At 45.9% G+C, this 17,350-nt stretch overlaps 10 protein-coding genes across 12 annotated transcripts; 7 read left to right on the top strand and 3 right to left on the bottom strand.

Annotated features, from left to right (window-relative positions):
• The first annotated feature begins 88 nt into the window (after positions 1–88).
• Positions 89–998, top strand: TSTA_120080 (ribosome biogenesis protein (Rrs1), putative). The gene is made up of 4 exons (XM_002482201.1): positions 89–212; positions 262–421; positions 482–570; positions 625–998. The coding sequence occupies exons 1-4, from the start codon at positions 154–156 to the stop codon at positions 968–970; spliced, it is 654 nt and encodes a 217-aa protein (XP_002482246.1). The 5' UTR covers positions 89–153; the 3' UTR covers positions 971–998.
• Positions 999–1,079: 81 nt separating this feature from the next.
• On the bottom strand, positions 1,080–2,815 carry TSTA_120070 (uncharacterized protein). The gene is made up of 3 exons (XM_002482200.1): positions 2,329–2,815; positions 1,696–2,269; positions 1,080–1,645 (listed from the first exon to the last, which is right to left on the bottom strand). The coding sequence occupies exons 1-3, from the start codon at positions 2,499–2,501 to the stop codon at positions 1,319–1,321; spliced, it is 1,074 nt and encodes a 357-aa protein (XP_002482245.1). The 5' UTR covers positions 2,502–2,815; the 3' UTR covers positions 1,080–1,318.
• A 200-nt stretch (positions 2,816–3,015) lies between these two features.
• On the top strand, positions 3,016–3,909 carry TSTA_120060 (uncharacterized protein). Of its 2 annotated transcripts, XM_002482198.1 has the most exons (3): positions 3,016–3,165; positions 3,282–3,406; positions 3,520–3,909. In XM_002482198.1, the coding sequence occupies exons 1-3, from the start codon at positions 3,118–3,120 to the stop codon at positions 3,563–3,565; spliced, it is 219 nt and encodes a 72-aa protein (XP_002482243.1). In that variant the 5' UTR covers positions 3,016–3,117; the 3' UTR covers positions 3,566–3,909. The 2 variants fall into 2 exon arrangements, with proteins under 2 accessions (XP_002482243.1, XP_002482244.1); XM_002482199.1 differs by having other exon boundaries at positions 3,282–3,909.
• Positions 3,910–4,110: 201 nt separating this feature from the next.
• On the top strand, positions 4,111–4,581 carry TSTA_120050 (phosphopantetheinyl transferase PptB; the record flags this gene model as incomplete). The annotated part of the gene is made up of 2 exons (XM_002482197.1): positions 4,111–4,155; positions 4,258–4,581. The coding sequence occupies 2 exons, from the start codon at positions 4,111–4,113 to the stop codon at positions 4,579–4,581; spliced, it is 369 nt and encodes a 122-aa protein (XP_002482242.1).
• A 60-nt stretch (positions 4,582–4,641) lies between these two features.
• Positions 4,642–6,062, top strand: TSTA_120040 (histidinol-phosphatase; the record flags this gene model as incomplete). The annotated part of the gene is made up of 4 exons (XM_002482196.1): positions 4,642–4,861; positions 4,919–5,168; positions 5,220–5,759; positions 5,823–6,062. Coding segments are annotated over 4 exons (1,250 nt in total), but the record flags the coding sequence as incomplete, so codon positions are not given.
• Positions 6,063–8,168: 2,106 nt separating this feature from the next.
• TSTA_120030 (FKBP-type peptidyl-prolyl isomerase, putative) lies at positions 8,169–9,501 on the top strand. 2 transcript variants are annotated; one of them, XM_002482194.1, is made up of 6 exons: positions 8,169–8,421; positions 8,511–8,575; positions 8,657–8,717; positions 8,843–8,863; positions 9,149–9,190; positions 9,269–9,501. In XM_002482194.1, the coding sequence occupies exons 1-6, from the start codon at positions 8,291–8,293 to the stop codon at positions 9,306–9,308; spliced, it is 360 nt and encodes a 119-aa protein (XP_002482239.1). In that variant the 5' UTR covers positions 8,169–8,290; the 3' UTR covers positions 9,309–9,501. The 2 variants fall into 2 exon arrangements, with proteins under 2 accessions (XP_002482239.1, XP_002482240.1); XM_002482195.1 differs by lacking the exons at positions 9,149–9,190; positions 9,269–9,501 and having other exon boundaries at positions 8,843–8,949.
• A 115-nt stretch (positions 9,502–9,616) lies between these two features.
• Positions 9,617–10,147, bottom strand: TSTA_120020 (DNA repair protein Swi5/Sae3, putative; the record flags this gene model as incomplete). The annotated part of the gene is made up of 3 exons (XM_002482193.1): positions 9,617–9,782; positions 9,876–9,961; positions 10,061–10,147. 3 exons carry the CDS (start codon positions 10,145–10,147, stop codon positions 9,617–9,619), a joined length of 339 nt encoding a protein of 112 aa, XP_002482238.1.
• Positions 10,148–10,385: 238 nt separating this feature from the next.
• TSTA_120010 (integral membrane protein (Ytp1), putative) lies at positions 10,386–12,554 on the top strand. Its single transcript, XM_002482192.1, has 5 exons — positions 10,386–10,727; positions 10,800–10,877; positions 10,940–11,782; positions 11,837–11,966; positions 12,020–12,554. Exons 1-5 carry the CDS (start codon positions 10,614–10,616, stop codon positions 12,358–12,360), a joined length of 1,506 nt encoding a protein of 501 aa, XP_002482237.1. The 5' UTR covers positions 10,386–10,613; the 3' UTR covers positions 12,361–12,554.
• A 459-nt stretch (positions 12,555–13,013) lies between these two features.
• TSTA_120000 (SUMO activating enzyme (AosA), putative) lies at positions 13,014–14,451 on the bottom strand (the record flags this gene model as incomplete). The annotated part of the gene is made up of 4 exons (XM_002482191.1): positions 13,014–14,023; positions 14,079–14,250; positions 14,303–14,338; positions 14,408–14,451. The coding sequence occupies 4 exons, from the start codon at positions 14,449–14,451 to the stop codon at positions 13,100–13,102; spliced, it is 1,176 nt and encodes a 391-aa protein (XP_002482236.1). The 3' UTR covers positions 13,014–13,099.
• Positions 14,452–14,982: 531 nt separating this feature from the next.
• On the top strand, positions 14,983–17,300 carry TSTA_119990 (uncharacterized protein; the record flags this gene model as incomplete). Its single annotated transcript, XM_002482190.1, has 4 exons — positions 14,983–15,030; positions 15,131–16,128; positions 16,185–16,886; positions 16,959–17,300. The coding sequence occupies 4 exons, from the start codon at positions 14,983–14,985 to the stop codon at positions 17,080–17,082; spliced, it is 1,872 nt and encodes a 623-aa protein (XP_002482235.1). The 3' UTR covers positions 17,083–17,300.
• Positions 17,301–17,350: the final 50 nt, after the last annotated feature.

The following is a 17,350-nucleotide window of genomic DNA, read 5'->3' as shown; positions in this document are numbered from 1 at the left end:
AAGTGTCGATGCCGCTTTCAATAATCCGACGCTGACATAAAGCGGCTCAGGAAATTGTCCACTTTTTTCTGATAAGCTCGACTTATCAGTCCAGACAAAAAAAATCGATTCGATATTGGTTCAACACCACACATTGTATTTGAGCATTCAATCATGGCTACTACTATTGAGATGATGGACGTTGACACTGCCAAACCGAAGAATACCAAGTTGTGAGTCCAGAAAAATTCTCAATGGCCTTCATATCTCTAACCTCTCCAGGCCTATTACCGTCACCAAAGAAAATCCGTATACATTCGATCTCGGCCACCTTCTCGCACAAGATCCTAATCCGCTCGTGATATCCAAATCAGAAAGTGTTAATAACAGCCTGAAAGCTGTGGCACGAGATGGTGCGCAAGTACTGCTCAATCAACTTCTTGTATGTTCGCCTCGCACTATGAAAAGAAGACAGTGAACTGATCTTGGATGGGCTGTACAGACTACATGCCCTGTAACTTCAAACGCTAAAGATGGCGTTCTATTATCTCTCCCTCCTCCTAATACATTACTCCCTCGATACAAACCCCTGTTTGTCTCTCCTCATCCACTCTTAAAAACAAAAGCTAACATACCCATCAACAGACCCAAACCCAAAGAACCGACGAAATGGGAACTCTTCGCCCGCAAGAAAGGAATCGGTAAATACAGCAGCAAACCGGGCGCCGCTCTTGCCGAAAAGGAACGACGCAAGAAACTCGTCTATGACGAAGCGAGCGGTGAATGGGTGCCTCGATGGGGGTTCAAGGGCGCAAACAAGTCTGGCGAAAATGATTGGGTTGTGGAAGTTCCTGATAAGGAATGGAAGAATGAGGCTGAAGGGAAGACGAATGTGCGTACTATGGGTAGAGCGGAGAGGAAGGAGAGAATTAAACGGAATGAGAGGAAGATGAGGGCGAATGAACGGAGGAGTAGGAAGTTCGGTGCTTGACCTTTTTTTCCCCTGTTATGAACAAAAGTGCATTTATGTATAGTCGGAGTTGGATGGCGTTGTTTTCTTTCTTCAATCAAGCGGTGCTCAATATGAGATATATGAGTCTGATGCACGTTTATATCGTGTCTTCTTCACTGTGTTATACTACTCGATATACATTGCAAAATATCTAATAATGGTATCCGAATCGTACACAAGAGAAACGATAACGCAAGAATAATACAGCAGCTGCTGATATTTGTACAATATGAGAATGGAAATGTGTAAGGAGATATTTCCAGACAGGAGATATATGAAACGCTGAATATGCAAATGACCACCCTTGCCGATTCCACAGCTATGGACCTACTCGTCTTTTTCCTTGCCGAATCCGAACCAACCACTCACTCCACCGCTCGATTTACGTTCAGTTCTTTCACGTTGTCGATCTGCTTTATATTCTTCCCAGGAAGGCTCGATATCTCCCTCATGGCGTTTCTTTTGTTCTTGCAAAGCAAGTACCTGGCTCAGCGGCAATGCCTGGTCTGCTGGTAGATCTCGAGATGCAGGTGATGGCGTAACTGCTTGCTCGCCTTCAATGGCACGGCATAATTTCTCGAATGACCACTCCACGGCATGCTCGACAGGCTCGTCGAAGAGGTATGGTAACATGGGGACAACACTCAAGCCCAGCTGTATGAATGTCAGCGGGTTACTTTCAACCAAAAGACCGGGTCACTTACGCCGATTGGACCCCAGGTGCGAATAAGCGTGTTCTTCGAATTCTTAAGAGCGCGGCCCGAGTATCGCACAACAGAGTGAATAGTGAATGCAGGTAATCCCATACTCGCGATACTCTGGAAAACAGCACGCTTTGCCATAACCATTCGGTAATCATCAATCAATGGGATACGTGTTGTCGCCCATGGAACCAACGGATCTGACTTATCACCACCTTCCGATTCGGTGCGTGGTCCAGATTCTGATGTTAAAGGACCGCCAATGTTTCCAGTAGCCATTCCCAGCATAACGTGGTTTGCTTTCAGGTCTGTGGCATCCTTATATGCCTCTCCGGGGGGAATTACTGCTCGCCGATTACGCAAATAAGCTTTGTATCCTTCGTGGCCTACATCGCCGAGGATATATGTCCATGAAATGGCATAGGCACCTCGAACAAGATACGGATGCGCGACAGGACGAAACGATTCGCCAATATCTGAAGTATAAGCGACATAGCGGTGGGCGGATAGCAAGATGGTTCTTATTCGATTGACGTAGGCCGCATATCTGAACTTGGTGTTTGTGGAATCGATAGAACTTCACCCGATTGTCAGTTTTCGTAAGCGCTGGCTTTGAGCGGCGCGAAAAGAACTTACTATGGGGAGTATAATTCGTCATAGTAGTCATCTTCCCGGTCGACGAGTTTCTGTAGATCGCGAGAGAGCTTCTGGCGTGGTATCTGGCTTCTCAAGGATTCTGGACGAGACTCCTCACGGACACGGGGAACTTCGTCGCTGTCACTGTCGCTTTTGTCTTTTCCCCAGAACATGATGTTGAACTTGATGTTTTCTATCGGTTTGAGCAGACAGCGATATATTCACAAGTCACAGTATTTGTAAGAACGAATTCAAAGAACGGTCGGACAGTTCGGTATGCAGGACTTTATTAAGCGTCAGGAATGTCGGATATAGCATACGGTATTGTAGTGTAGTATACAAATGCGGGGATCCGGAAGTAGGCGCAAGATGACACCCATACAATGAGATTTCGAGTTTTTCGGCAAAAATATGAGGTGTATTTGTATTCAAGTGGCACACAACTTCCCTTTATAATCCCCTTTCCATCAACCAAAATTGAGAGAGTGAAGCTCGATGCTCCGCATTGCCGATTCCCAGACAATGACCTCAGTGAAGAGCTAGCCTACCTGGGACTAGCCTCCCGAAATCTACCTCGGAGAAACCGAGCTTGGCAGCGGAAGTAGTCGGGAGATCATCACGTGATTATTTATAAAAGCTAGGTCTGCATCAGGAATAGCGTGCCAAGCACATAACTTCAGAGGAAACACAGCGACTTCTTCGATATGCGATACTTCCCTTGCACCGTGATTCACTCGATATACAACTCGCCAATTGTTCGAGAAACCCCAACCGGATTACTCATTCACCATGGTTAACTACTACAACATTGCCGGCCGCAAGATTGGCTCCCACCACGTACGTTCTTCTGTCCTTCGCCGCCACGCATCCCTTTTGGTTACGTCAAGAGAGCAGTCTGGACACTTGATTATTGAGAGTCTCGGAATTGACTGACATGTGTTGTTGCGATATAGCTTGCCATGGGCATTCTCGGTGGTCTCTTTGGCGGTATCTACCTTGCTTCCAGCGGTGGTAGCAAAAAGCAGGTGCAAACACCTCCCATTAACGCCGGATCCAAGGATGAGGAAAAGTTCATTCAGTACGTCTATTTCTCTATCGGATGACTTTGAATTACATGCTCCCAATTACTTGATTCCGCACACAACATCTCGTCATCTGTCGGAAGTGTGATGCTAACCATTTTCCATATAGGGACTTCCTCAAGAGCGTTGAAGGCGAACAAAAAGCACAACACTAATCTCCTCATCTTTCGTGACGAGTCTGTATTATAACCGCGATGTCGATTTTATCATGAGAAAAGGCCGAGCATTATCAGCGTGATCGTCGAAGGTTGGTCTACCGGGGGAATTCGCCTGTGAAAAACTTCCGAATGTTTGGCAGTCCTGGGATTGTTTATTATCATCAAGTACTGCTGAGGGAATTGTACATATAAAATCTACATCGTCATCAACTTTATATCATCATCACCCATAGAACGAATCATTTCGTTATTGTACCTGGGATAATATACGGATTGGCACGGCTACTATCTAGCCCTTTGAGTAATAGATTGTATGCATTGTATGGTAGAATCTAGAATGGCACCATATATAATTTTCAAGGCCTTGAAAGTAATTACACTGCTCAATATCAAGGAATCCCTATTAATTTAGCTAAGAGTCATGATTGGTCCGAGCACATGTTGATGCTATCCGCTGCTTGAAGTCTTGTCACTTGCATTTTCACCCTGCCAATAAACCAAGGCAAAGCAATTGTACCTCCTGTCCACTTTTGCAATTCACCATGAAACCGGTACCGTTCCCGTATGCCCTCAACATTGGAACCGATGTAGTCCACTTACCACGCATATATCGTCTTCTAACCCAACGTGGCTCGAGAAGCAATACGGCATACCTACACAAATTCACCCGACGCATACTTTGCCCTCAGGAATTACAAGATTTCCATGCCCGATTTGGATTGCACAATCCTACTCCTCTTGAGCAAGAGCCTAGTATCCCCGTTACAACTGAAATGGCGCGCTGGCTAGCCGGACGATTCGCGGCAAAGGAAGCAGCACGCAAAGCGGCGCCTGGAGGAGCGACTTCTGTCAGTTGGAAGGACGTGCTTGTGAGAGCTGCCCCGGCGTCGTCTGCTGGAAGTAGCAGACCGGAAATCATCTATCTGAATGGACATGAAAGTCGGCTGGGCAAGTTGTCTATTTCGCATGATGGTGACTACGTAGTTGCTACGGTGCTTGCTGCGGGAGATTGATATTGCCAATCGGTAGAGCTATATGATCTTTCTGATATTCACAGCTTACCGTCGATATCAATATGATTGTGGCTTGTATAACCCTCGGTAGTCATGGCACATGGCGGGTCCGGCCGCGCCTACTGGATAGACTGTACGCCTCCGAGTTCCGTTCTTATGCCACTTCTCCAGGTATCGCAACACGGATCTCGCAGCCATCATTATTCTTAAATGTTATTGACTGCCAGCAATCAATATCCTTCAGAAAGATCCATTACTATTGCCAATTATTTCTACCAAGGTAAGAAGTCATCTAACCCCACTTCCTTGTGAAATCCGTGACTCTAACAACGATAAGCGCCAATAACAGGATAGAGAAGTCATTTTTTCGGCGTGTTATTGCAAGTAAAAGTGTCGACTGCTTATCTACACTCTCGTTTCAGATAGACATGCCGTTCTCACATCACAGCCATTCTGGGCAATTCTGCCCCGGGCATGCAAAGAATCTCTTAGAAGAAGTCATACAGACAGCCATTGCACAGAAGATGGAAGTGTTTTGTTTAACAGAACATATGCCACGCGGCAAAGAGGACTTTTATCCCGAAGAGGTATTTGTCGCCCTGTTTTGTTCTGCGTTTCATCTGCTAATCTCGAATTAGAAAACGGATGGGTTGTCAACGGAGGAATGGCTTATTGAGAACGAGGCAGCTTTTTATACGGAGGGACTGAGATTACGACAGAAATATGCATCTCAAATCAAACTCCTCATCGGCTTTGAAATTGACTGGATACGACCCGAGTCCTTGAGACTGATTCAAACATCTCTATCTCGTCTACCATTCGAACTCTTCGTTGGGTCCGTGCATCATGTACACACAATCCCAATCGACTACGATGTTTCCATGTACCACAAAGCACGAGAAATAGCAGGTGGAACTGACGAGCGCTTATTTGAAGATTACTATGACAGTCAACTAGACATGTTACAAAAGCTGAAGCCACCGGTTGTTGGACATTTTGATTTGATTCGATTGAAAAGTGATGATCCAAACGCAAGTTTTGCCAAGTATCCGAAAGTGTGGGAGAAGATTCTGCGTAATCTTCGGTTTATTGCTGGGTATGGAGGTATGCTGGAACTGAACTCGGCGGCGCTGAGGAAAGGGATGACAGAGCCGTATCCTAAGGGGGAGATTTGCAAAGTAAGTTTCCACTCAAATCCACTTCTTGAGATTAATAGCTCATTTTTTTTTTGCTGAGGATAGGAGTTTCTGGCAATGGGTGGTCGTTTCTGCATGTCCGATGATAGCCATGGCATCGATCAAGTCGGCTTTGGGTATCGGCAAGTACTGGAATTTATAGAACAGACTGGCATAACGGTCATACATTACCTTGATCTTTCGGACGAGGACGCGACATTCGACGATCGATTCCCATCGGTAAGGATCCGTTCTGTCTCTGTTGGGGCGCTCAAACAGAAGCCATTTTATCGAGAACTAGTATAAAGATGTCCGAAAAATCGTGGCTCGTGTGTACATACATGGAAAATCCGGTTCTGGGAGAGATGTAATGCACAAACGGGGTCTGTGTCTCTTCAAGGAACCATGATAGGATATAATTATGTTTTATCTTTGCAAGTGACTATCTCTGCAGTTGATGTGTCACGTCCTACTGCCTTGTCCCATGCCTCATGTTGTATTTCTACCCTGGTTACAGCGCCAGAAAGGGAATTGGCGCACTGCACTGATAGCCTGAAGAAATGCACAAAATATCTAGTTCGTCTGAACCGAGTATAAAGTCTCCATTGGGGTGTCTCGAAGAAGAGGCATTTCCTGATTCGTTTATACTCCCTGTATGTTTGACTTAGCACAGGGATCGTGCATGGCTAAATTCTGGTTGGATTCTGGATTTCTTCTTTTGCGTTTTACTGCGCTGAAATAGAATTCCCTTTTGGAATAAAGTATCTGAACAATTGAATCTCGATAAGCTTGACGCCTTACGTATTATGAAGTTCCCCGCTTCATGATGATCCGTGTGGCGGGGTTGACCCCGATCTACCCCCTGTAATCCTGGCATCAAAAGTATCCATTTGCTAACTATGGCACAGTGATTTCCGCGCTTCTCGGGGCGATCTCGGGGGTATTCTTGACACTAATGGAGGACCTCTCTACTTGGTCAAGGGTGATGGCGTCTTATCTAGCATGAAATCAGACGGAACGACGTGGCAATTCTAAATCGTTATATAAGGCAACGACATACAAGATGTCTTGATCATCATGATCCATTCAAGATTGCTGTGGCGTGTAGTAGCGTTGATGACCTCCCGTGTTTCTCCAGCGCTTGGTGATTTATACGAAGCTGATCCCACGAAGATCTGGTCATTGATTGAGGGGCTAGGGGATTATCGTTACTAGATACTGCCTGCAACAAATATTCATCGTTGCTGGAAGTGAAATAGGGAATGCACCTGAGATTCCTACGAGACGGTATCCAGATGCAGCAGGGGCTTCAGATGGTTCTTGGCTAGGCGTTTTCCGGGTAGTGATGAATCGGTATCTCGTCAGATTACTGAAGATGCAAAACGTCAACGTCAGTACTAACAGGACCCCGGGGACTATGATTCTATTCGGACATTAGTGCTCCACGTATTAGAAGTGGAACGTTATTAGAAGCAAAGCGTTGTTCGACAATAGTGGCTCTGGGATTCAAGCCAAGATGGTTTTATTTGTGATGGTGATGGACACCTCCCAATGCACTGGATGCCTCATAAAGCCGTGGTATGTCATCTCGTCGCTTCTGTATCTATTTGAGACGGGGGAGGACCAAGGGTCTTAGCCAGCCCTGACGACTCAGACCGAGGCACAGGATGAGGTGATAATGGTTTACAAGAAGCTGAGGCTCCATGAACCAGCCGAACACCCAGCGCAAGACACGTGAACGGTTATTGGAGGAGACTAGGGCCAACTGGCGTAGATTCGCAGAGACGAAGGAAGAGGACTTGCGTGGGTGGCTATTGATGCACGCACGAAAAGATTGTAATAATTTATTAACGTCGGCCTACCCGGATAAAAAGGAGTCTGGACCAATGCCATGAAAGAAGTAAAAATTGCACGGGAGCAACAAGCCCTCGGACCGGTTTTCTCGGATTGCAGGGGTGTGTATAGAGTAGCCATTGGCCAGCAAAGGAGATTGGCACAGGATGGTTGCTGATATCTGGCAGTTGTTATGCACTAGGCATTTTGGACTGTGCATAGACTGTCGCACAGCATGTTATAGATTCAATGTCACAGTTGGCATCCGGTCCAGATGTAAATCTAGGCACGTTTGAGTTTAATAGAACTGGTCAGACCGCAGTCCGATAGCCGTGGACGATAATGCAAATACCTCATCGGGATGGTCTCATTTTTCGCAAATGATAGGATCATGTCACTGCGTCCTATTACAGTATATGAAGCTCGCAGATAGTCGAGCCATGTGTAACCAGCAAAGACAGACAAAAGATAAGCTTCTTCGTCACGAGATTGCCATAAGAAACGCCACCTTTGATGGAGTCACGGAGCTGTTGATCTTGGATTTGTTTAGAGTTTCGAACCCCACCACGATTCATCCAGACTTAAAGTAGACAACGTCTTCTTTCTTTTCCTCCTCTCTCTTTTCCTTTCTTTCAAAATATATTCTCATTATTCCAATCTACATTCGACATCTACAGAATCGCCTTATCTCTACAATCACCATGAGCTGGCAAAAAACCGTCCTCACCCCCGGCAACGGCACTGATATGCCCGCAGTCGGCGCCAACGTCAAGATCGACTATACCGGCTGGCTCAGAGACCCCAGCAACCCAGACCACGAGAAGGGAAAGGAGTATGTCTTTCATTCTATACCTATGAGACGAAAAAAGACGAAAAAAGACGAAAACTCGGTGAAGCTAACCTCCTCGGTGTCATTGGCAGATTCGACTCCTCCAAGGGCCGCGGTCCATTGGCTACACCTATCGGCAGAGGTCGGGTTATCAAGGGTGAGTAGGACTACCTGCCGAGAGTAATGCGCCGAGTTACAAAAGGGGATGATTGTTGATTGTTGTCCGTGTGGTTGTCAGGTTGGGATGAGGGTGTTTTGTCCATGACTCTCGGTGAAGAGGCCATTTTGACCATTGACTCGTAAGTCGTTATCTCTTAGACCAGTTATTGCAAAACCATTGGAGTCTCGCAATTTCCACTTTGAATTTTGTTTCTGTCCAATTGATTATAAGTTTAGCCTAGCTGATTACTTTATGCAACTACAGGAGCTACGCCTACGGTGACAGGTACGTCTATTGACCAGGCATTATTAAGCATTGGGCAGCCATTTCTCGTATTTCTTTACGATCAACGCCAATAATTTCCCCGCATTACTCCGACATTTCCCCCTCCCTCTACGTGGCCAGGCATGGATCGGTGGCCTTTCATAAAACGCTCATGCGCAAAATCTCAATCAGCCTCATCTATGCCCGCATCGTGCAATAGTCACGAGCATTACTTGCATATATGAATATTAAACTATGCATGAGATAATAGTTTTGATTATTTACTAATCATGCTTGATACAACAGGGGTTTCCCAGGAGTTATTCCTCCCAAGTCCGACTTGATCTTGTAGGTTATCATCTTTTCCCATGCCCTCGTCCCATGCTTCATTGGAAGTTTTCGAGTATATTTACTAACTTTTCACAGCCAAGTCAAACTGATCGAAATCAACGGCAAGCGAGCGTAAACTTCAGAAGAAAAAAAGAGGTATGAGGGAATGAATGGTCTGAAAAGTTAGGATGAAATTGGACTATTCGCGTGAACGACTTCCATGGATCATGGAAATGAGAACGAGAACGAGACGACCATCTTATATCCTATTAAACGATCCTATATAGGGAAGAAAGAAATTTGATTAAATTTCTTTGATAGATCTGTCATTTCTCGTACATCCAGTTCGTTCATATCTCATACTGTAACCAGCTGGGCTGAGCCAGCGATGGTGTAAGTTAGGCTTGCATGACTCGTGCGCTTCGTTGCCTCAGGCACCCTCCATCAATCATTGGCATCAACCCCAAACTCCTCCAGTACATCCTTGTAGCGAACGCCACGTTTCTCCGCAATCAGGCTCAGCAGCCCTTGCCCTATATCCCGGATTTCATTGTAATCGTGCAGGAGTCGGATGTGGTTCTGGACTGTCTGAGATGGAGCATTAGGGGATCTGTTGTTCTCTATCAGTGTGTTGTCCGTCATTGTCCATCGTTCATTTCCCGCGATGAACTCTCAGAATGGCAAAGTAGATAGTAGGAACAACCTTAGCTTTGAGGTGGCTTCTTGCAATTGGGATTGCAGCGTCGCAATTTGATTCTCGAGATTAGTGATTGTGCTCTGTAATGAGTTCTTTTGGTCGAACGTCAGTATGTGAAGATTTTATTTTGATATGCAGAAAGAGTGACAAGCTATTCAAGTCATAACAATGCATCTCGAAAGAGAGCTTACCATCTTTTCGTTAAGTTGCGTAGTATGACGTTCCATGTCAGAGTCCTTAATGGACTTGGCTTGATCTGATAATTGCTGCTTGTTCATCACATTTGATACGAAATCGAATCAATGATAAATGGGCAGGATAATGGGGTTGTCGTAGAATTCCAGAAGAAACGTCCGAACAAGGAAACCCCACTCTTGAAAAAGCCAGCCAATAATAGACCACTAATCAGATGGTTTCGGCGCGGCGCCTTAGGCAATCCGCCGGAATTGACCCGCTCTAACAAAGTCCCGCCAATTCCGACACTGACCCTTTTCATCACGACAACTTACGACTTTCGACATCTTTGTTGTATGTGTTAAGAGCTCGATCAAGTCTACTGCTACTCTATGGACAGAGTATAAGATGATCACGGTCTCAGTCATTCATTACTACTAACTCGGATATCCAACGAACGTCCCGGGACTTGACCGGGACACTATCCCTCCGTACTCGTCGGAGTACCTGTATTGTCAACCCATCTCTCCGCTCCTCTGAAGCTCGAATTACGACTGCAAAAGAATAAACATGTCCGTTCAAAGATATTTGCTACCTTTGGTGGCTTTCATAGCCACACAGGCTTTCGCTCACGGAGGCCACGAGGAGGTCCCCGAAGGCGAGGCTGTTTCAGGCGAACCTATTGTAAGTTCCAAATATGAAAACGCATATGGTCTGAAGGATGAATCTGTTCTAATCAATTGTCAATTCATCTAGGATACTACCTTGTGGCTACATATGATTTTAATGACGGCAACGTTCGGCATCATGTTTCCGTTCGGCATGGTTCTCGGAGTGAGTATATTTCGGAAAATATACCCTGGGAAGAGCAGACTAACATTGGATCAATTATCCAGATCATCCGTTCTCGCTGGCATGTTCCTGTACAGGTTGTGGCCACCGTCGTCGCCGTACTTGCTTATTTCATGGGTCATATGCATAAAGGACGCCAATTCGCAAAGAATATCCACGCTTCGTTCGCCAATATACTGATGTTGATGTTGATTGTCCAAGTCGCACTTGGCGTATACTTGAAACTTCATCTCGAAAAAGGGTTCCAAGGCCGGATCCGTCGGTACTTTGTTATTGCGCACGGTGTGGTAGGAAAAGCAATGCCGGTCGTCAGCTGGGCCCAAATCTTATTTGGTGGAATTACAGCAAACGGGTTCTGCCGTGACGACCATCTCGGCCAGTGTCTGGCTCATTTTATCATGGGAAGCGCTTTTATTGCCTACGGAATTGTGATGACTATCTTGCTTCTTGTTGGACAATTCTGGTTAAGACGCAGCGGCCGGAGTCAGGAATTCTTTGACTCTCTCATCATTGCCATCTGGGGCTGTATCAATACCTTTACTGAGCATCGATGGGGCCAGCCCTGGGTTCACAATGACTTGCAGCATACGACGATGGGTATCGTCTGGTGGTGTGCTGGATTATTGGGCATGTGGTTGAGTCGCAAGAGGAATGGACGTCCCAAGCGCAACCTAATTCCGGCCATCGTTATCTTGTTGACGGGATATGCCATGTCAGCACATCCCCAGACGCTTATGTTGAGTACAATGGTGCATACAGTGTTTGGTTACACGCTCATGGCCGCTGGAGCGGCTCGAATAATTGAGATTTCGTTCGTTCTCAGAGATCGACCGACTCTTAGTCCTGATGGGTCGGATCCTCACAGCTTCCAATATCTTCCTCCATTCGTGAGTCTCCCCCTAAACCTTTTCGGTCTAAGACATGCTAACCATACTGTATAGCTCCTTTATGCCTCCGGTTTCCTATTCATGGGTGCCACAGAAGAACAAATGGCACTTCTCAGCAACGCAGGCATTACGCACGTATCATATGTCTTGATCTTGTACAGCGTTGCCTTTATCCTATTCCTCTGTAAGTCAACCCATCATCTCCCTCTAAACCTTCAGAAAATCTAACAGACACAGTTGTCAACATCCTCCTTCACGTCTACGCAATCCACGCCTTCCCCGACTCAGCAACCGTCACCACAAACACTCACGCAGAAGAAGACGGCTTCATGCCCAAACTCCGTCGCGAAGATTCTTCCTCCTCATACACTGTAGTCAACGACGGATTCCCTGCAAACGGCAGTACCATAAACGGCCATCCTCGTTCACGCGCAGAGGCGCAACAGATCCAAGACGCAGAAGCCTTTGAGTTGCAAGGACTCATTTCAGAAGATGAACATGAGGGTTCGAATAATCCGCGTACTAGGAAGGAAGTGAGTGATGACGAGGAAGAGAGTCTTGTTGGTGTTTCCAGATAATTCTCTCCCTCTCTCGTCTTTCTCTCGGAGATGTAGTTACACCTCCATTATACATTATAATAATACCTTGACTTCAGCCCGTTTTAAGTTGAAGGGAGTCATACAACATTGCTATATAGTTTTCGCATCCCAAACAATCTCCGTTCTGGGCATTCAACCATGTACATAGAATTTGAAAGTTGCATTTTTTTTACATCAGTTTTATCTATTCCACTTTAAGCGAATTAATAGTTTATATGGTATCCCTCTGTTTCTGACAAATATAGTGGGATAGTTTCATAGAACCGATGATTGAGAAGATGTAGTTCAAATCTATCATTTCGTCAAATGAAAAAGGGGTGGGGGGAAGAAGTCTTTCCTATCATAGGAACTAAAATACACGGATTTCGAATTTTGGAAACATGGTCCGAATAAATAGACTTCCTCTTACACCGGCCTATTTGGACCATGTCGCCAAAATTGAGTGCCAAAAAAGGTGTCTTGCCACTTCGAATTCGATTTAGAATCCAGAAGTGGCAAGACAGAGGGAATAAGAGTGATGGGAAAAATAGAAATCGCGAGTCAGTATAGAAACCAATGTAGACGCGAAGAAAAGAAAATGCCACCCAGAATAGCCGTTTTGAAGAATGATCGAGAACGCCAAAATGATGAGAATAAATCCTCTCTAGTGAAACGAAGAATCTATTTAGCCGTTGCGACAAAATGTAGTATATCCATCTACCGCTGGAGGAAAGGATAATTAAGAAGTAGGAACACCATTACCCAAAGGTACAGATGTACCGGGAAGGATAGGCAAGGATGTAGCTGGTACAGCCGTAGTAGCTGTCGGCGATATCTTAGCAGCCATATCTTCAATCTGAGGAGGGAAGATAGGGTGTAATGGGTAGATGGGCGCAACGTTCTTTTCTCCATCGAACAACAACAGGTTCTGTAGAGGTTGCTCACGACCACCTAGCACGTTAATAACGTCCTGCGCTAGACTTCCACCGATAAATGCTGCGACGGGACTGAGTTCACAACCCAGGTTTTCGAGAAAGCTTCGAAGGAATGAGGAGTCAATTGTGCTGATGTCTAGCTGTAACTCGAGATGGCGCTCGTTGACAAGTCGAGTGAATGTCTCTAGTTCAGTGCGGGAAAAGCTGGGTAGTTTGCCGTTTGATGTTCGTTGAAACTCCCATAAAGCGCGGAGGCAACTGAGAAGAGGCGACACGTTCCTCTTCTTACGTGCAACACGAGTGAATTCTTCAGGAAGGGGGGAGCTATTGGCGAGTAATAACGGAGAATAAATTTCACGCTTGGTTACCATCTCAATGACCTTATCGTTTTCTCTCTTCGTGGTGATACTGACGATCGATCTTGTGGGCGTCTCCTGCATGTGAGGTGCTACATTCGATTTCTCCCTTTCAATTACAAAGTCGTGCGATATGAGATCTGCAAAGGCGTAACCATAGAATCCATGCAGACCAGCAGCGTAGAATCGTCGATTCGATATACGGCAGGCAGCATTGATGGTGGAATATGTGTCAAAGTCGAGGTCAGTGGCTATCGTAATATCAAAGTCCTTGAAGAACTCTGGAGATTTGCTTCGAACATCCTCTGTATCGACATGCAACTGCACTCGCGGATTCATGGCCCTGACCTGAGGGGCTGCAGCTTGTGCTCGCTATTGAGTAAAGTCAGCTTACTGTGTCTAGAACAGCCCAACGTTTTGACCTCACATTCTGCCCAACATGCTCTTGAGACACAAAGAATTGAGCACATAGATCTGTCTCTGTAACCACTTCATGATCCAAAATGGTCAACGAGCCGATACCAGCAAGAACCAGATTCTTTGCTATTTCATTTGCCAATGCTTTGAATGTGATAAGTAGAATGTTGGCCGACCTCAGCCTGGGATGTGTCGGTTAGTAGTGAGCAATAGGACTCAAGGGATGGTTCGTACTTTTCTTGCGCCTTGACACCCCAAAGACGAATCTGTCTATCATAGAGGGCAATCTCGTCTACGCATGGTTTATCAGTAGTAGCTCCCTAAATTTATTGACTTTACTTGCCTGCGCTGATGCTTTGGCCGTTCCTCTCTTGACTTGCCATTTTTCAATCAAAACACACCTGTTTTCAGTGAGTGAGTGAGCGCATGCGATAGTAATCGGGAGATAGATAAGAGTGAGCTAGAGCAGGGCTGTTCCTTTGCCACAATAATTATCGGCGTTGACGATAGGAAAATAATTCTGATCAGTCGAATCAAAGGAAATCAAGGACTCAATGCCCTGATGTCGGATTGATGGATGATGATAGTAGTAGAACTGTATGAGACTAGGAAGTTAGCTTAAGAAGTTAAGCTTGCGGGGCCACCTGTCATGCTAGCATACGTATTTGACCAAGTCTCCCGCCGGGTTCGCTAATCTATCTCATCATTATTTCTCCATCAATTGTTCTCTTTGTCAGTTATTGTGTATTCGTTTTTCCATCTTCTTCATTTCCTAGACGGACTCAGCATTATCCAACTGTTTCAGATATTCTGATATACAAATTAGCCTTGTATTCATCACTGGTTATCGCTGATTATCGCCGATTATCGCGTGTAACTGGCCGCTTCTATCTGCTAACTAGCCCGGCTAAATTATGGTGCGTTCTCCAATCTTCTCAAGCCTCTCATATGATTTTCGATACGTTTATGCCATTTGCCGATTATTTCAATAGTTACAGTAGTATACAAAACATATTCTCATATGTGGAACTCTAACAGATACACTGACTTATCCTGTCCTAGTCGGGTAATTACGATTATCCACCGGCTTCGAATTCTACATCTCGCAGCTCGACTTCATCAAGACCACAGGAGAATCGACAAACGCGACTTCAGAACTTACGTGACTTGATACTGTTCGATTCAGGACGCAGCCTTCCACGACCAAGAAGCGAAACAGCCCGTGCTCTGGAAGCTCTCGACGAAATCGAGCAGCTCCAACTTCAAAGCGCTCGACGACGAAGGATCTATGAGCAAGCCCAAGCTGTTATGAATAGGCAGCTCCAGCAAGTTTCGTCCGAAGTGTCCCAGTCCGGCGCAGAAGACGTCCTGTCGCCACCCCAACCCCGTGAACGGGGAAGGTTTCCTGTCATTCCGAGTAGGACTTCCAGCACCGCCATGAATCAGGAGTCGGGATCATCGACACCCGGCACCAGAGCAGGGCGTCGTCGAATCAGGCCTAGTGAAACAGCGATGCGGTTGCTGGCGAGCAGAACGAACAGAAGCAACAGGTCAGATGATGCCAGCTCTTCCGATCGTCACCCAATCCTGACTTCCGTCAACGAGGACCTCGATCGTCGATTAGCCACAATGACTTCCATCAACGAGGGCTTCGATCGATTGAATGCTTCTCTCAGATCTTGGCTTCCAAATCCTTCTGATTTAGATGCCGCTCCACGTCAGTCTGATAGCCCTGGCTCTCCAGGTTCTAGATGGCGATCAAAGAGACGCAAGCTAGAGTCTGATGACAATAGAGATGGGCTCACGGGATTTAGTTACGGACACTACGGCCAAGTCGTACCTGGATTATTGAAGATGGAAATCAATAGCTGCGATGGGGGGAATTATTACGACGAAGATAACGGCGAGAGTTCGTGGCCGGGAAATGTTCTACTTGATGACTCTTCGGTCTACTGCACAAAGAGGAGTCGCTGTAATATTATTTTGAACCATCGAGGCGAAACGCCATTCTCTCTCAAGAAGATTGTCATACGAGCCCCGAAGAAAGGATTCGATGCTCCGTAAGTTGAGATGTCGCCGACTTTGCAAATTGTAATAATAACTGACAAACCCTTAGTATCCAAGAAGGTATGATCTTTGTTTCGATGACATCAGACGAACTTTTGGAGCGGACCGCCCAGTATCAAATTCGCTACCCAGAACGAAGTCGACGGTGTCATAATTCCAGACGACAGTACACTAACCCATCTACGGAGTATTTTAACGCGTATCGAACTCGAAACCAAGGCACCGAAACCAGGGCCTCTGGCGGTTCTTCTGGTGACCTTGATGCGCAGGCAAACGAAACAACATGGTCACGTCGCTCATTATTCAATCCTACATACGCAGAGCCTCAGTTTAGGGTAGCTACCGAGCATGACGGCAATCTGGACGGTAGATCGAATGACGACGAAGGCACCTTCGAGTTCCCATCCGGCAACGACAATGAACTCTTGGATAGTGGCGAAGAAAGCGAACTATTCTGTCCCGTAGATGAAGAAGAGAGCGATAACGGTGACACGATCGAATTCAATAACCGCGGTCGTCTCGACACACGACGACGTGGTCGGACCCAAGGCAACATACTCTACAGCCTCGGAAGTAATGACCGCCTAGACTCTCCAAGTCTAATCGAACCAGTCCGCTCTTCATCAGGAGCTGCCACGGTTGGCCTGGATGGAGGAGATGTAAATGGGATATCTGATATAATGAGACCTCATGCGCGGTTCTTCATTGAGCGTGAAAAGAGCATGGTTAGCATCAATTTTGATCCACCGGTGTATGTCCAACCCTCCTTTCACCGCGCAACTCTGTTATAGATCGTTTTGCTAATATGTATATCGGATAACAGGTCAGGACGGTATATTTTGATTAAGTTATGGAGTCCGTATAGTGGTGGCAATATCGATATTGAGAGTATAATGGCCCATGGGTTTGCAGGTACTCGCTATTTCCCTGCTCTTGAGACACGATGATTGCATTCAGAGTGTTTGAATGTATGTGTCGTTACAGTCGTTCAGGTGTACGATGGATGATGAAGTCTTTTCCGGTGGGGGTTTCGGCGTACAAGATAGCTATTTACGTTTTGGGAATGAGTAGCAATTACCATCTAATGGCTGATAGATATCGAATATAACCAGGTGGCTACGATTTACCATCTAATAATTCCAATTAAATTCTCATCTCCTATTTCAGCACTCTTTCCAGTCGTACATACATATCATGTAGTCTCAAAAGTTACAT

Source organism: Talaromyces stipitatus, genomic scaffold (genome assembly GCF_000003125.1).
Source record: "Talaromyces stipitatus ATCC 10500 scf_1105507295555 genomic scaffold, whole genome shotgun sequence".
NCBI classification, from domain to species: Eukaryota; Fungi; Ascomycota; class Eurotiomycetes; order Eurotiales; family Trichocomaceae; genus Talaromyces; species Talaromyces stipitatus.
Note: the sequence above shows the minus strand (reverse complement) of the source record. Positions and strands in the feature narration are given on the sequence as shown.

Bases quoted from the DNA above. Each gene is read 5' to 3' on its own strand.
- TSTA_120080 (XM_002482201.1), top strand. From the start codon at position 154: ATGGCTACTACTATTGAGATGATGGACGTTGACACTGCCAAACCGAAG. The intron at 213-261 runs GTGAGTCCAGAA...TAACCTCTCCAG, and splicing joins AAACCGAAGAATACCAAGTT to GCCTATTACCGTCACCAAAG. The intron at 571-624 runs GTTTGTCTCTCC...ACCCATCAACAG, and splicing joins CTCCCTCGATACAAACCCCT to ACCCAAACCCAAAGAACCGA.
- TSTA_120070 (XM_002482200.1), bottom strand. From the start codon at position 2,501: ATGTTCTGGGGAAAAGACAAAAGCGACAGTGACAGCGACGAAGTTCCC. The intron at 2,270-2,328 runs GTAAGTTCTTTT...AATCGGGTGAAG, and splicing joins GACGAATTATACTCCCCATA to TTCTATCGATTCCACAAACA. The intron at 1,646-1,695 runs GTAAGTGACCCG...ACATTCATACAG, and splicing joins GCACCTGGGGTCCAATCGGC to CTGGGCTTGAGTGTTGTCCC.
- TSTA_120060 (XM_002482198.1), top strand. From the start codon at position 3,118: ATGGTTAACTACTACAACATTGCCGGCCGCAAGATTGGCTCCCACCAC. The intron at 3,166-3,281 runs GTACGTTCTTCT...GTTGCGATATAG, and splicing joins GCAAGATTGGCTCCCACCAC to CTTGCCATGGGCATTCTCGG. The intron at 3,407-3,519 runs GTACGTCTATTT...TTTTCCATATAG, and splicing joins GATGAGGAAAAGTTCATTCA to GGACTTCCTCAAGAGCGTTG.
- TSTA_120030 (XM_002482194.1), top strand. From the start codon at position 8,291: ATGAGCTGGCAAAAAACCGTCCTCACCCCCGGCAACGGCACTGATATG. The intron at 8,422-8,510 runs GTATGTCTTTCA...TGTCATTGGCAG, and splicing joins GACCACGAGAAGGGAAAGGA to ATTCGACTCCTCCAAGGGCC. The intron at 8,718-8,842 runs GTAAGTCGTTAT...ATGCAACTACAG, and splicing joins GCCATTTTGACCATTGACTC to GAGCTACGCCTACGGTGACA.
- TSTA_120010 (XM_002482192.1), top strand. From the start codon at position 10,614: ATGTCCGTTCAAAGATATTTGCTACCTTTGGTGGCTTTCATAGCCACA. The intron at 11,783-11,836 runs GTGAGTCTCCCC...CATACTGTATAG, and splicing joins TCCAATATCTTCCTCCATTC to CTCCTTTATGCCTCCGGTTT. The intron at 11,967-12,019 runs GTAAGTCAACCC...TAACAGACACAG, and splicing joins TGCCTTTATCCTATTCCTCT to TTGTCAACATCCTCCTTCAC.